At 39.7% G+C, this 15816-nt stretch overlaps 1 protein-coding gene across 7 annotated transcripts; it reads left to right on the forward strand.

The window, feature by feature from the left end:
* Nucleotides 1-1211: 1211 nt before the first annotated feature.
* Nucleotides 1212-15652, forward strand: LOC127624288 (heterogeneous nuclear ribonucleoprotein Q-like). Of its 7 annotated transcripts, none has more exons than XM_052099044.1 (12): nucleotides 1212-1360; nucleotides 2267-2426; nucleotides 8655-8773; nucleotides 8863-8970; nucleotides 9178-9291; nucleotides 9867-10043; nucleotides 10219-10354; nucleotides 10859-11064; nucleotides 11523-11672; nucleotides 11757-11878; nucleotides 12051-12589; nucleotides 14011-15652. In XM_052099044.1, the coding sequence occupies exons 2-12, from the start codon at nucleotides 2279-2281 to the stop codon at nucleotides 14037-14039; spliced, it is 1848 nt and encodes a 615-aa protein (XP_051955004.1). In that variant the 5' UTR covers nucleotides 1212-1360; nucleotides 2267-2278; the 3' UTR covers nucleotides 14040-15652. The 7 variants fall into 7 exon arrangements, with proteins under 7 accessions (XP_051955004.1, XP_051955005.1, XP_051955006.1 ...); XM_052099045.1 differs by having other exon boundaries at nucleotides 14014-15652; XM_052099046.1 differs by having other exon boundaries at nucleotides 12051-12574.
* The last annotated feature ends 164 nt before the right edge of the window (nucleotides 15653-15816 follow it).

Below are 15816 nucleotides of genomic sequence, written 5' to 3' on the forward strand. Positions count from 1 at the left end.
AACCTGTGGACGCACCTGCCCGTGACCCAAGTGGAACCCCAGATACCTAACTTCCACCCGCCCAATTGCACACTTCTTCAGGTTGGCCGTGAGTCCCGCCCGCCTTAGCGCTCTCAGGACGGCCCTCAGATGTTGCATATGCCGCCGCCAGTCAATAATGTAAATTATTATGTCATCTATATATGGCGGCATACGCCGTGTGTGGTCTGAGGATCTTGTCCATAAGGCGCTGAAACGTGGTCGGGGCTCCAAACAAACCGAACGGAAGTGTCACAAACTGGTGTAATCCGAACGGTGTGGAAAAAGCCATATTTTCTCGGGACATTGGAGTTAAAGGGATCTGCCAATACCCCTTTGTCGAGTAAAATTGAGCCGCGCCCAAACGATCGAGTAATTCATCAATTTGCGGCATTGGAGAAGCGTCAAATTTGGACACCACGTTCACTTTCCGTTAGTCAACACAGAAACGGGCCGAGCCATTGCTCTTTGGTACCAGAACTACCGGGCACTTCCTTCCTGGAGAACATTTCCACTGAAACTTGTTTGGTGGGGCTCAAACACCATAGCCAATATTAGAATATTGGCGTTATTATAAAGAGGTTTCAAATAGGTTGTGTATGAAGGCACTCCCCATATACGTTAGTAAACATAATGTCTACTTCCCTTCATCTCAGGGATCCGAGGTTACGTACATAACCGAGACATTATTTCTTACAGTTACACAGCTGTTAAGGGACAAATAGTTAGCCTCATTTGACAGTGCAATTAATAAGTAGTAGTTACACATACCTGAAGCAGTTAGCAGAATACTTGCTGATGTTTACTACTGCTTTTTTAAAATGTCTATTTCAATATTCGAATAAATCTCCTCATCAAGACAAGTGCACACCTCATTGGCTGGATCTAATGTAAATTCTTATCAACGATTGGCCAATTTACTTGTCAATCAGTACTTCTTGTCTGATTGGGCGGTTCTTTTCAAGAGTGAATGAAGAAATTATTTGATGCGCAGCAAGCAGAATAGCGGTTCTAATAAGGATTTTTTTTTACTGCGAGTATGAAAACTCGGTGATTAGAACAATGTTATAAAAACATTCGGGGCTTTTACTGAAACGGCACAGTAAGCCCACCCCTAGCGCCGCGCCTGGTTCCCGCCCTGTGTGGGCCAGCCCCTGATCAACTGCGTCAGAAACCCCATTGATGCGCGCGCACGAGACTGTAGATAGGGAGACCGCGCGTGTACATCGCTGCCCGCCATTTTACATTATTGGGAATCAAGCGGAGCCCTGCCGGGGAATAATTTACCCACCCCTGTACATCAACACCAACCGACCCGAACAGACCAGCAAAACGTCGCCAGGTAATCGTGCGCCCGCATTGATGGGCCCTTAGTGGCGTTATAAACGCAGAGATTGGCATTATTTTACCGGTGTTTGGAAACAATGCGAGGAGCGCGCGGGGGAGGGGTGCACCGGACACGTTCAGCACACATTAGCGGTGTGAGATCAGCCCTACAGCTCATTTTAAGCACCACATTGTGTTGTGTTTTTTTATTTTATTTTGTATTGCAGATTATAGTGTGTGAATGCATGAACGCAGAGCAATTGTGTGTTTTACGCTGGTGGGTTATGCTAATGCCGCACAGACTGAAGACACGCGCCTGATATACATCCAACGCTATTCACGTGCGCAATCTTTTTGTTTATTTCTGCATCTATGGTTAATTTATAAAGTAATAATTGGGTTATGTAACATATACTTGCAACTGTGTTTAAGATAAATAGCTGGGCCTTCATTTTTTTTGTTGGGCCTCATGTTCACACGCGCGCGCCTCTAAAGGCACCGGTGCGAGGACTAACACTAACTGACCGTGCAAATAATGTTTTGATATCAGTTCAGCCAGCAGCAAGGGCATGCACGCACTGATTTCGAGGAGTATTACAGATGTACAGTGTTTTGTAATGGTTGATGGCAGGTTGGTTTATCGAGAGGCAGATGCATTACACACAGACTCGAGAGCACGATGAAAACGCAAGCTGATTGGTTGGGCGAAACTAAACCCGAAGAATTAGAGTTCTGTATGTGTTGTGATTGCTATAATGGTATGAGCATGAAAAGGGTTATAACATCTCGTTATCATTGCTATCAGCATTTTCTGATTTTAAGGTTACAGTGCTAAACCCTGTAGATAAAATTGAACACCCAAGTTATTTGTTTGCTGTCTCTATCAAAACCTGGAATAATTTGGCTCATTGCATTTGAACAGATTTCTGGAGACATGGCCACAGAACATGTTAATGGGAATGGTACTGAAGAACCAATGGACACGTCTGCTGCAGTTACCCATTCTGAACACTTCAACACTTTATTAGAAGCTGGTTTACCACAAAAAGTTGCTGAAAAGCTAGATGAAATTTACCTAGCAGGTAAGCCAAAACTTGGACCGAATTGACTCCTCATACTTTATCCCATTCAGTGCATGTTGTGTGATATCTGTCTTTCTTGAGTAGGGAATTGGAATGCAATGAGCAACTTTGTGTGGTTTCACCACAAAATGGGTACTGCAGCGTTAAATGATGCTGAATTGTAATGGCACACCGGGCCGCAATAATAAAGGCTGAATTGAGCATGTCTGGTCCGATTCTGAGAGAAGAGCCGTTCAGGGGGATTAGCTCTCTGTTGTTAAAGGGGGGTGATGGGGAGGGGGCTGTCCCGGGGGGAAACGTGGGCAAGTTGGGCATATGCCAGGACAATAGAGGCAGCTGTCTGGAGCAGAGACAGGTGATGTCCCCCACGGCTTATCACTAACATATGCTGATTATAAAGAGGGGATGGGTGCACTTAAGATAATCATTATTAGTTATTTTACTGTGGATTATTCAGGATGAATTTAGGCAGAGCATTATTTAGGCTTGTCATAAAAATTCCAGTGATTGCAGATAAAAAAAAAATCTACCATGGTTAAAAATACCACTTATTGGCCTAAAAGTACTTGGTATTGAATAAAAAATATCACTGATACTTCTATTTAATTTTTACGAATTCTTTGGATAAAATTAGCTATATTATTACTTACATTTTTTTTTTTTATGGGCCTAAACAGAAAATTATTAGGCTACTTTGTATACCCTTTAATAATTAGTTCAGTATAAGCACATATAAAACCTCAAACCATATATATATATATATATATATATATATATATATTATGTGTTACTATTACTAAAACCAAGTTACCATATGGATACAACAGTAAGTGTATCAGTTGTAAAAAAAAACAACATAGTCACTACAGTTGTGGTTAGTAATACAATATTATTGCAGTAAAGCCATAGTATGTTTTCATAAGGGTATCATTTAGTAACGAGGATTACAGATCATTAACTATGTTTTAACAACTCTGAATTTAACAAGCCTGTAAAAATGGTCAAACAGCTCATTATAATACATGTCATGTCTAGATTTGTCATTACTTTGTGTGAATAACTCCAGATGCAGTTTTTCTGTCATTACCTCTGGAAAGGACTGCTCCTTCTTTGAACAAGCACTATGACTGAAAGGGTGAGCACTGACTGATAGTGTATTTTAGCATGTCTGCTCCTCAAGTGGAAGAAAAAAATAGTTCTGGTGCCATGCAACTATTCAGTAATATAATAATTGTTTTTCCACTTCAAATCTTATAAGCATTAATATTACTGTAATCTAAATAATAAAATGACTTATTAAAAAAAATTTAATCTATATTTTTATGTGGGGATCGATATACTTGAATACCACATCTGTATCGGAAGTATCGATACTTTAGTATATATATAATATTTGTTTGTAATAAGTGACAATAAAAATGCAGTTTAAAATCATAAAAAAGAGTAATTCTGCCACTGAAAATATCAGGGAATTTTAAAATCAAAATTGCCTTGGAAAATCAGTAGTTGGGCTGTCACAATGTTGAAATTTGACTACCGCTTAATTGTCAAACAAATAATTGCGACTATAATTATTAATTGTCTCGTTAAGGGCTTTCACAATTGTCCTATTTAAGATTTACTTTTTTTACTGAATGTGTGCTTCATACACAAAGTCATTTTTACTTATCTTACTTCATACATATATACAGTGAGGAAAATAAGTATTTGAACACCCTGCTATTTTGCAAGTTCTCCCACTTAGAAATCATGGAGGGGTCTGAAATTGTCATTGTAGGTGCATGTCCACTGTGAGAGACATAATCTAAAAAAAAAATCCAGAAATCACAATGTATGATTTTTTAACTATTTATTTGTATGATACAGCTGCAAATAAGTATTTGAACACCTGAGAAAATCAATGTTAATATTTGGTACAGTAGCCTTTGTTTGCAATTACAGAGGTCAAACGCTTCCTGTAGTTTTTCACCAGGTTTGCACACACTGCAGGAGGGATTTTGGCCCACTCCTCCACACAGATCTTCTCTAGATCAGTCAGGTTTCGGGCTGTCACTGAGAAACACGGAGTTTGAGCTCCCTCCAAAGATTCTCTATTGGGTTTAGGTCTGGAGACTGGCTAGGCCACGCCAGAACCTTGATATGCTTCTTACAGAGCCACTCCTTGGTTATCCTGGCTGTGTGCTTGGGTCATTGTCATGCTGGAAGACCCAGCCTCGACCCATCTTCAATGCTCTAACTGAGGGAAGGAGGTTGTTCCCCAAAATCTCGCAATACATGGCCCCGGTCATCCTCTCCTTAATACAGTGCAGTCAGCCCTGTCCCATGTGCAGAAAAACACCCCCAAAGCATGATGCTACCACCCCCATGCTTCACAGTAGGGATGGTGTTCTTGGGATGGTACTCATCATTCTTCTTCCTCCAAACACGGTTAGTGGAATTATGACCAAAAAGTTCTATTTTGGTCTCATCTGACCACATGACTTTCTCCCATGACTCCTCTGGATCATCCAAATGGTCATTGGCAAACTTAAGACGGGCCTTGACATGTGCTGGTTTAAGCAGGGGAACCTTCCGTGCCATGCATGATTTCAAACCATGACGTCTTAGTGTATTACCAACAGTAACCTTGGAAACGGTGGTCCCAGCTCTTTTCAGGTCATTGACCAGCTCCTCCCGTGTAGTTCTGGGCTGATTTCTCACCTTTCTTAGGATCATTGAGACCCCACGAGGTGAGATCTTGCATGGAGCCCCAGTCCGAGGGAGATTGACAGTCATGTTTAGCTTCTTCCATTTTCTAATGATTGCTCCAACAGTGGACCTTTTTTCACCAAGCTGCTTGGCAATTTCCCCGTAGCCCTTTCCAGCCTTGTGGAGGTGTACAATTTTGTCTCTAGTGTCCTTGGACAGCTCTTTGGTCTTGGCCATGTTAGTAGTTGGATTCTTACTGATTGTATGGGGTGGACAGGTGTCTTTAAGCAGCTAACGACCTCAAACAGGTGCATGTAATTTAGGATAATAAATGGAGTGGAGGTGGACATTTTAAAGGCAGACTAACAGGTCTTTGAGGGTCAGAATTCTAGCTGATAGACAGGTGTTCAAATACTTATTTGCAGCTGTATCATACAAATAAATAGTTAAAAAATCATATATTGTGATTTCTGTTTTTTAGATTATGTCTCTCACAGTGGACATGCACCTACGATGACAATTTCAGACCCCTCCATGATTTCTAAGTGGGAGAACTTGCAAAATAGCAGGGTGTTCAAATACTTATTTTCCTCACTGTATAGGAATGAACTATGATTTCCTTATGGCTTTAAAAACATATGAATGACAATTTGTTTTTTTATATGTAAATATTTATAAATACTTAGTCTTTTTTTTTGGTCAACTTTAGTTTTGGTCAATTTTACATTTACACTTGTTTTTTAACTTGTGTATTTTATTATTTTTTAAATAAACAAATGTGTGTATACTATTTATAGAATATTTTAATTATATTATACAATAGTAAAACAAATCTTGTAATTTCTTCACTTAATTCATGTTATTTGAATGCTCTGATTAAACAAACAAACCCTTATTTATCATGAAGCAAAACCTTTGAGATTTCATTTAATCATTTTATGACTCCACCCAAATGGTTATTGTGCATCTCTGTTACTGCTCATATGAACCGCGAACATTTGCAATTACACAATCGTTTGAAGTGACTTTAGAGCGCATTGCGTTCACTATCAAAGTTTATACTTCACGGGGGTTTGGCGTGAGCCTCTGTTACAGCGTGCGCTTCAGAGCACTTCACGCGCTCTTCAGGTCAGGAGCTTGTTGACCTCCGCTGTGCAGCTCAGTGACTTTCTGACTCTTGAGTTAAACTGAATGATACACTAACTCACTGTTTATGGCATTTATACAGTATATTCACTTAAAATTCCCTTATTTGAAGATCAAAATGTGATTGGATTTTTAATGCCCAATAATTGCAGTTAGATAATGACCGCAATCAAATGGTTATTTGATAATCGCGACAGGCCTAATCAGTAGTCCTAGTAATTGCCTTGTAATTGTGCTGTGAGTGCAATCGAGTGATTTGGTTTGGTCATCAAACCATCAATAAAATGTCCTGAGCATATTTAACCACAAATCAATAAAAAAAATAGGGCTGCAAGATAATGGCGAAAATGATGATCGTGATTATTTTGCTAAATTTGTATCCCGATACTGTTATTTGAAATCTTTATCTTTTTTTAATCATCACCTTTTTCTCCCAATTTGGAGTGCTCAATCCCCACTACTTTGTAGGTCCTCGTTGTGGCGTGGTTACTCGCTTCAATCTGGGTTGTGGAGGACATGTCTCAGTTGCCTCTGCTTCTGAGACCATCAATCTTATCATGTGACTCTCTGTGCATGACACCGTGGAGACTCGCAGCATGTGGAGGCTCATGCTACTCTCTGTGAGTGAGAACCACTAATCGGACCACAAGGAGGTTACGCAATGTGACTCTACCCTCCTTAGCAACAGGGCCAATTTGGTTGCTTAGGAGACCTGGCTGGAGTTACTCAGAACACCCTGGATTCGAACGTGAGACTCAGGGGTGGTAGTCAGCGTCAATACTTGCTGAGCTACCCAGGCCCTCTATTTTAATTGTTTTTTTAATTACAAGGCAACATAATTTGAACAAAATATAAAATCAATACTGTTGCCACTGCTTGGATATTGATTCTAAAAGATAAAAAAAAAAGCTCTCGTTTTAAACAAGTTATTGGAACTTCAAACTAGTAAATTATTCCTTTTGACCAAAATTAGGGAATGTTTTGCCCATTTTTACTGTTAATATAAACAGTTACTTGCGTGTTTACATTTGCATCCTCTTTAAGATCCATTCTTTATTATTATTATATCCCCATACCCTACAGTAATATATAGGCAAGTAGTTATATTTTTCTGTAATTATTGTGTACAGAATTGCTATACAGTCTCAAGTGTCAATTTTGAATGAAGACGGTATGTTGTTTCTGTGTGTTGCCAGCAGAGGTGACAGTGGAGATTTGTGCTACATCCATACAACGAGAGAACGAGAAATGCTCTCATCTCTTACTCTCTCCAAACAGCCCTGGTGCCATGGGGTTACTTCAGATTTGTTACACACTTATTATTGCCAAATATATTTGGAATTAGGCAAATGTGCAACTGGGGTAAATGTGTAGCACTTTAAATAACCTGGTCACAAACCGAACTCTGAGCTCGGTTGTTCTGTTTAAAACATACACTATCAAAGCACGAGATGGAATTAATGTGCATCGAGCACCGAATCATAATCCTTGTGCACATACAAGACTCGTAAACATCTGCGTTGCGGTTCTGTTATGCTTTTTATGAATTATGCTTAACCACGAGAGGTACGTGATCGCGATTTAAAATACAATTAATTGTGCAGCCCTAAAAAAAAAAGGATTAAATATTTTGCATAAAATTAACCCTACATTTAGGATAGTTAAATGGCACCTATTATGGTTTTTCAAATATTACCTTTCCGTGTAGTGTTATATACCTGTTTGTGTATGTAAAAAAAAAAGTCTCAGTTTCAAAAATCAAAACAGACATTTTTTCAGACAAGGCTGAAACTCTGATATGGTAGTGGCCATTTCCTTTCCGACACCTGCTGTAAATTGTAGACCAATCGCAATAGACTGGGACATCTGACCAATCGGAGAAGGCTCTCTGAAAGGAGAAGTTTAGAATGAATGCTTTAGAATGGATCTTTGAAACAAGTCTGTTTTGACACTGGGGGGAGTTAATGCTGCAATTTAAATTATGTGGAAATTGAAGTATTTTGACCTTGGATGCATGTAAAGCTATTGTATGAGACCTTTAAAACTAAATTAGGCACTTTAAAAAACCATATGTTGCACTTTAAGATTTTGCATTGACATCATTTATAGTATACAAATTGTTCTAAATCCTCAAGTAAATGTGAATGACTGAAAATCATGGAAATTCATTGATCAAAAAGTATTTTTTTTAGTTTTAAATTAGATGTCATTTATGAAAACGGTTTAATTCCTTGTCCAAATGATGATACTCTTGAACTCTCTCTCTGAGTAACTTCAGTTACTCTGATGTCTTATAAGAATCTGATTGGACACCGGTTATTAAGCGTCCCTGCATTTTGTGATGTCACTTGTCTATTAATGAACACCGAGGTCTCTCTGGTTTCCTCCCCTCAGGCCTCGTAGCGCACAGTGACCTGGATGAGAGGGCCATAGAAGCACTGAAAGAGTTCAATGAGGAAGGCGCGCTACAAGTTCTTGTACAGTTCAAAGAGAGTGATCTATCCCATGTGCAAGTAAGTGCAATCACGGTATTGTGTATGAATGATTGCAGTGAAATATGAGAGGTTTTACCAAGTTGTGTGCTCTCTCTCTTGTAACCCAGAATAAAAGTGCCTTTCTCTGTGGAGTGATGAAGACCTACAGACAGAGAGAGAAACAGGGGAACAAAGTTATAGATACCACTAAAGGACCAGACGAGGCAAAAATGAAAGTATGTACAAACCAAACCACCAGTACTGCATTTTTGGATGGTAACAAATTTAAAATTGTCTTTAAAGAAAGATATTTTCCCCCAATCCTGTTGTGGTTTGTTATTAGCTGTAATCCAGTTATTTAGTTTATTTGCCAATTTGGGCTTTATTTTGTGCGGTAAGTAGACTCTGGGTTGTGTTGGTAACATGCATGTTTTTGCTTACAGATTTTGCTTGATCGAACTGGCTACACGTTAGATGTCACTACAGGTCAGCGCAAGTATGGTGGTCCTCCGCCAGAATCAGTCTACACGGGTGTTCAGCCAACAATCGGAACGGAGGTAATTCACATCAGAGCAGCAGCTGTCATTCAAATAATCACTGAATGAAATGGAGCCATTACAGCTTTAAATGTTACATCAGATATCTATAACAGATTGGTGTCTGAATGAGTTATGTACACTGATCTGGAGTAACTTTGTTACGCTGACAGTTTACCGCTAAGATCTGACTCGACCCCCTCTCAGAAATTCAACATTTGGAAACCACCTGGCTGCTGTAAATCCAGTAGTCACTGCTCCAAAAAAAGTCACCTAAAATTTGCTATGTTGACAAATGTATTATGTTTATTAACTAATAAAAAGTCAATTTTACTAACAAAAGTGTTCATCGATGTGTTCATTGAGTTCAGAATTGTTCATGTTGCCAGCCTAACTATTTTCAGTCACCATTTTGACCCTTCTCTGAGGCATCAACTCTTGAGCCATCTGTTTAGATTGAGAGCTTGAATATAAAAGAAGCTCTTGAATTAATAGCACATCCTCTGGTGTGTTAGGATGGCTGTAAACACTAGTCATCAAGATATAGACTGATCTGTCAGGCACTGTCATTGATGTTTCCACACTCTGTCCTGCAGATCTTTGTTGGGAAGATCCCAAGGGACTTGTTTGAGGATGAGTTGGTGCCTCTGTTTGAGAAGGCAGGGCCCATCTGGGACCTGCGTCTGATGATGGATCCACTGAGCGGCTTGAACAGGGGTTATGCCTTCCTTACTTTCTGCACTAAAGAAGCTGCACAGGAGGCTGTCAAGCTAGTAAGACCATTTCTGGAACTGAAATGCTTGCATGCCTTGATAGCACATTTGTTCTTTAAACATCAGCACAAGAATTCAAAATCAGAAAACCTAGTTCCAAGTCATTTTTACTTTTATTTGCCATTGTCATCTACAGAGAGCATTGCAAATTCAATTCATCTGTTGTTTCTCCTAGTGTAACAATCATGAAATTCGCCCCGGCAAACATATTGGCGTGTGTATATCTGTCGCAAACAACAGACTCTTTGTTGGTTCCATTCCTAAGAGTAAGACAAAAGAACAGCTTGTTGAAGAGTTTTCCAAAGTCACAGGTGAGCATTGGCTAATGCAGCATTTTTCAGTCATTTTCTTTTTTTATTCTTTTAATTATTTACATTTTCTTAAAGGAGTATCTCACCAAAATATGAATATCCTCATGATTTACTCTCATGCCATCTCAGATGTCTTCTGCTGAACACAAATGAAATTTTTTAAAATAATATTTCAGCTCTGTAGGTCCAAACAATATAAGTGAATTGTAAAGTTCTGGTCACCATTCACTTGCATTGTTTGGACCTACAGAGCTGAAATATTCTTTAAAAAATATTTTGTGTTCAGTAGAAGAAAGTGATATACATCAGGGATGGCGTGAGGGTGAGTAAATGATAGAATTTTCATTTTGGGGTGAATATCCCTTTGAGACAGTGACTCTACCTAACTCAAGTCAACTCTTCAGTGGTGCTTTGGATCCCCAGGATTGAGAAACTGGCTTGACACATTATGTATGTTCAAAATGATTTTCTTTAAGTGATATTAACTGTTTCTCTTCTCATCAGAGGGGCTTACGGATGTCATCATTTACCATCAGCCGGATGATAAGAAAAAGAATAGGGGCTTCTGTTTTATAGAGTATGAGGACCACAAAATGGCAGCGCAGGCTCGCCGGAGGCTCATGAGCGGGAAGGTGAAGGTCTGGGGGAATGTGGTCACAGTTGAGTGGGCCGATCCTATAGAAGACCCTGACCCAGAGGTCATGGCAAAGGTCAGGATATTACCCACCCACCGCACAGAGATCTTTTTATATTTTAGACAAGTTTAACTGCATTTTTAACACCTGATAATGACACATTTTCATGGACTTGTAACTTTGTGAACTAGAACTGTTGGTTTTGTGACTGATTTTGTGTTTATTGTATTTATAATTAATCTGTTGGATTAATTCTCTTGATTGCAATAACATGGTTAAATTGGAGGGCAATCAGGCTTGTCTGAATGATGAATTCTTTTCACTGTTCTGGAGTAACTTTGTTACGCTGACAGTTTACTGCTAAGATCTGACTCGACAGCCTCTCCAAGATTGCTTATCACTAACACTAGTTTTGCTCTCATGACTGATGTACTTTTCCGTTTCGGGTGCACTATTGATCTGATTTAAATATTGGGTTTATATTAGGTCTAAATATGCACGGCGCTCAATCTCATCTCCATCTGTGCACGTAGGTGAAAGTGTTGTTTGTCAGGAACCTGGCGAATAGTGTAACAGAGGAAATACTTGAAAAAACATTCGGTCAGTTTGGCAAACTGGAGCGAGTGAAGAAGCTTAAAGACTATGCCTTCATTAACTTTGACGAAAGAGATGGTGCGGTCAAGGTAAGATTTCTGTCGATTTGAAACCGATAATAAATCTCTGGTTGAACGATAATGACCATAGCATGTCATTCACTATGTTCACAGGCACTGGCGGAAATGAATGGTAAAGATTTGGAAGGAGAGCACATCGAGATTGTGTTTGCTAAGCCACCCGACCAGAAACGAAAAGAGAGGAAGGCACAGCGTCACGCAGTCAAGACTCAAATGTGAGTTTTATGAATTGACGTGCATGCAATGATTTCTTGTTGTGGTTCAAAGGTGACTGACCAACCAGTGTATTGGGGTCCCCCACTACTACATATTAGAAATGACTAATAATCGTTTATGTAGAAGTGTGGTAATTTTGCTCGTTAACATGCTTATGCTCTTTTCTTCCAGGTATGATGATTACTACTACTATGGCCCGCCTCAAATGCCTCCTCCTGCCAGGGGCCGCGGCAGGGGTGCTAGTCGCGGGGGTTACTCGTACCCGCCAGACTACTACCCCTACGAAGATTACTATGATTATTATGGCTACGATTACCATAACTACAGGGGTGGCTATGATGACCCGTACTTCGGCTACGATGATTTCCAGGCTCCTGCTCGAGGTCGAGGGGGGCACGGCGGGGCCAGAGGTGGACCGTCTCCCGTGCGGGGCAGAGGGGCCAGCAATCCACGGGGCAGGGCGGGCTTCCCACAGCGCGGCGCAGGCGGTCCAGGAGTGAGCAGAGGCCCACGCGGAGGAGCCAGAGGCGGGGTTCTGTCGAGAGGGCGCGGGGTACGTGGTGCTCGGGGTGGACGCGGTGGAAATGTAGGAGGCAAGCGCAAAGCCGATGGCTACAACCAGCCAGATTCCAAACGGCGCCAGACCATTAATCAGAACTGGGGCTCGCAACCTATTGCACAGCAACCCTTGCAAGGTGGCGATCATTCTGGTAACTATGGTTACAAATCTGCCAACCAGGAGTTTTATCAGGATTCTTTTGGGCACCAGTGGAATTAGAGAACGTAGGGCTTTCTTTTCCTTTTTTTTTTTTTTTTTTTTTAAATAACCTTTTTATAGAGACTTGATTGGCCCTAAATAAAAATCCATTAATGGTTGCCTCGCTTCTTTTCCTTGCGGGTTTTTTGTATATATTTTAAGAATCCGCTTGGACTCAATCAATAGTCACACTCCCACCTGCTTCTGCCGAACTGATTATGTTTTATGTTTTGTTTGGAAGTCGTTTATTACTTTTTAAAATCGGGATTAAAAATTTTAAATTTGCAATTCTGTGCTCAACCTGTCTATTTGGCTATATAGTACCATGTATGTTCATAGGAATTTTGCTCTCCATGTCTTAAGTAGGTAACAGCAACAAAAGGACAAAAAAAAAACTGTCTCCTAAACTGTATACAACAAAAATATAAAAAAAAAAAAAAAAAGGACATTGCTATTTGTATGTTACAAAAGATAATGCTAGTAAAATAGCTTGTCTTGTTTTTGGGGAAACCATAAAGAAAAAAAAAAAAAGGATGTTTGATCCTTATTTTTGGCTTTTCGTTTTGGCTTGTATTCTTTGCTGTTTGTCTGCTTGAATAAACATACACGCAACAGTGTACAAAAACTCAAATTGTGTTTCAAATTCATGTTTCGGCAAATTCTCTCTTCAAATTGCCTACAAATTTATGGCTCCATGTGGAAGAAAAGGACTAAAGGTTTGCCTGTTAGACATGTGCTGCTACCTCACTCTGCATGCCTTCAGATTTATATCACCATGTTCAAGTCCACATCCTCTCTCCACACAAGCTTTGTGTAAACGCATACCCCATTGCACAGAATCGCCTCCAACGGAGAGGCTTTTCTCTAACAATACACTGCCATTTCAATTTTTCGGAATCTTCTCTCCCGGGTCCTTGTTTTGGATTCGCTGGGTTTTCGTTTGGAAAAACTCCACCGGACAAGAGTCTGAATGCAATAAAAGCCACAAAGCACAATTTGACCTGCATGTTTGTTACAAATTTGAGCAATGGTGGGATAAAAATACCATGCATGAATTTGTCTTTAGTATCTTTTGCTTTAAGCACACTTTTCTTCCTGTTTCTTATCTATAAACTATCATAACTCTTTCCCACCTTTTCAAACCACCTAATTCCTGTCGCTTAGAGCCAGATCTGTTGTGCTTGTTTTTCTTTCAGGCTTCTCACAGTTGTGCATGCCAAACCATAGGGTGTCGATAGTTTCTACTGAATGCATTTATTTCGTCTTACATCCTTGCAGACTCTCGTTTTTGTCCTTTGTACTTTTTCTTTCCATTTTGTGTTGTATTTATTGTTAACGCTCCTCTAATTTGTGTTCCTTTTGTTACCTGGCTAGCAGGGAAAAGGGGTCGAGGCTGGTCCTGACATGTCCCAGTGAAGACTGACTAGCTCAGTGGGGCCATACCAGGTGCTGCCAGTGGATGTGATGATGGTAAGGTCTGTTTGATGGTCCACCTCAGTTCCTGCCTTACAGAAGCATCTCTTCTCCCTGTCTGCCTCCCAAGATTGCCATCGATGCAAAGTTACGATTAGACACATTTGCACTCTGTGTGTGTTTGTTTTCTTTTTGTATTTAATTTTGCTTTATAGAAATGTTCCAGAACTCTTATGCTGTGAGAGAATATACTTTTTCCAGTTACTTCTGGAGGTTGAGCGAGCCCTAAGGAAGTTATCCTTAATATTAAATGTATATTGCACTTTGTAGATTTGTGGTTTGGACGAGCTTGATGCTGTTGAATATTTTTGCGCTTTTTTTAAAAAATTTTATGGTAACTTATCATGGGATGAACAAGTTAAGCTTGTATCAAGTCTTGCATTTTATTTTTAGTTGTTTCAACCTGGCACAATCAGTCAGGCATTCCAGGTAAAATGGTTGCTTTTGGAACCTTTTTTTTTTTTTTTTGTTCAGTTAAATGCTTTAATTTAGTTATTTTTAAAGGGCGGTTAACTACCTCATCGTGGAGGCTGAAACTGCTCTATCTGTACTGTACATTTGTAGACTTTTAATGGAAGCAGGGCTTTTTATACTCAACTTATGCACAAGGGCAACAGCAGAGCCAATGTACTTTTGTAATAATGTTGAACAGTCAGACTGCATGTGAATGACAGTCATGATGAGTCTAAAGAAGCCTTGCCTTCATCCAGTCTGAGCTAAGCAAGCCACCTGCTTCTGAGGATGTAGTTACTGGTTTGGAGGATGTAATGTTTTTATAAAGGTTTGAACTTTAAGCTTGAGCCATGTTTCTCCAATCCCCTCCAATTGAACCACACTTTTTAATAACACGCAGTCCATGCTGATGGCTGCTTGACCCGATTGAAACCAACATTGCCCCATTTGTAAACCGTCACCTTAACATGCACGATTTGCTGCCGTTTGTAAAGGTAAGTTCAGAGATTTGACCATGCACATCAGTGAGACTTGTGTTCTCTCAGACAACCAATCAAGTTTCAGATATAAGAGAACTGAAATGCCAAGTGCTTCCTTGTTCTTCTCAGGCGGTAAAGGTGGAGATCAGGTTTAATATTGTTTTTGCTCCATCTGTGGCACTGGTCATGAATCAGGCTGGATTGGATGGCAAGAGTTGTACAGTTTTTGCCATTATTCAGTCTGTAATGAGAGCTGTGCTCTGAAAGGAAGGACAGGGATTGTGATGTAATTTAACTGGGCATGCCATAGCTGCCTTTTCATCACATTTACTGTGATGGGTTAAGATGCATCATTTTGGTCATGTTATCTGTAACTTTTTATTCTGTCTCTTACTCATATAGGGTTTATACCTTTCTAAAGGGATTCTGCCAATTTGTTTCCATTTTCTTTTTTTATCTTTGACAATATTGACTGGATTTTGAACATGACTGACTCCACCATTAGTTCTGTATCACAGTCAAACCATTTTAATGAACATTTATGTTTGTTTTAAATAAATTACTGGTGCATAAGTGTTTTTGCATTCCTGCAAATAAATTTTGTAAAAGTTGTGGAGTTTAATTCTGAAAGTCTCCTGAGTGCTTGCACTGTTTAAACAAACTTGAATTTTGGATATTTCTTGGTTGTAGAATTTTAATATGTGACTAGTGTTGAATGTAGGAAATGCTAATGAACTTTTAAGGAAATCTTTAATGAAATTGAAATGGACAGAGA

This window comes from Xyrauchen texanus, chromosome 30 (genome assembly GCF_025860055.1).
Source record: "Xyrauchen texanus isolate HMW12.3.18 chromosome 30, RBS_HiC_50CHRs, whole genome shotgun sequence".
Lineage (NCBI taxonomy): Eukaryota > Metazoa > Chordata > Actinopteri > Cypriniformes > Catostomidae > Xyrauchen > Xyrauchen texanus.

Coding starts and splice junctions, on each gene's coding strand:
- LOC127624288 (XM_052099043.1), top strand. CDS start 2,279: ATGGCCACAGAACATGTTAATGGGAATGGTACTGAAGAACCAATGGAC. Junction 8,971..9,177: donor CAGACGAGGCAAAAATGAAA/GTATGTACAAAC, acceptor TTTTGCTTACAG/ATTTTGCTTGATCGAACTGG. Junction 11,673..11,756: donor AAAGAGATGGTGCGGTCAAG/GTAAGATTTCTG, acceptor CTATGTTCACAG/GCACTGGCGGAAATGAATGG.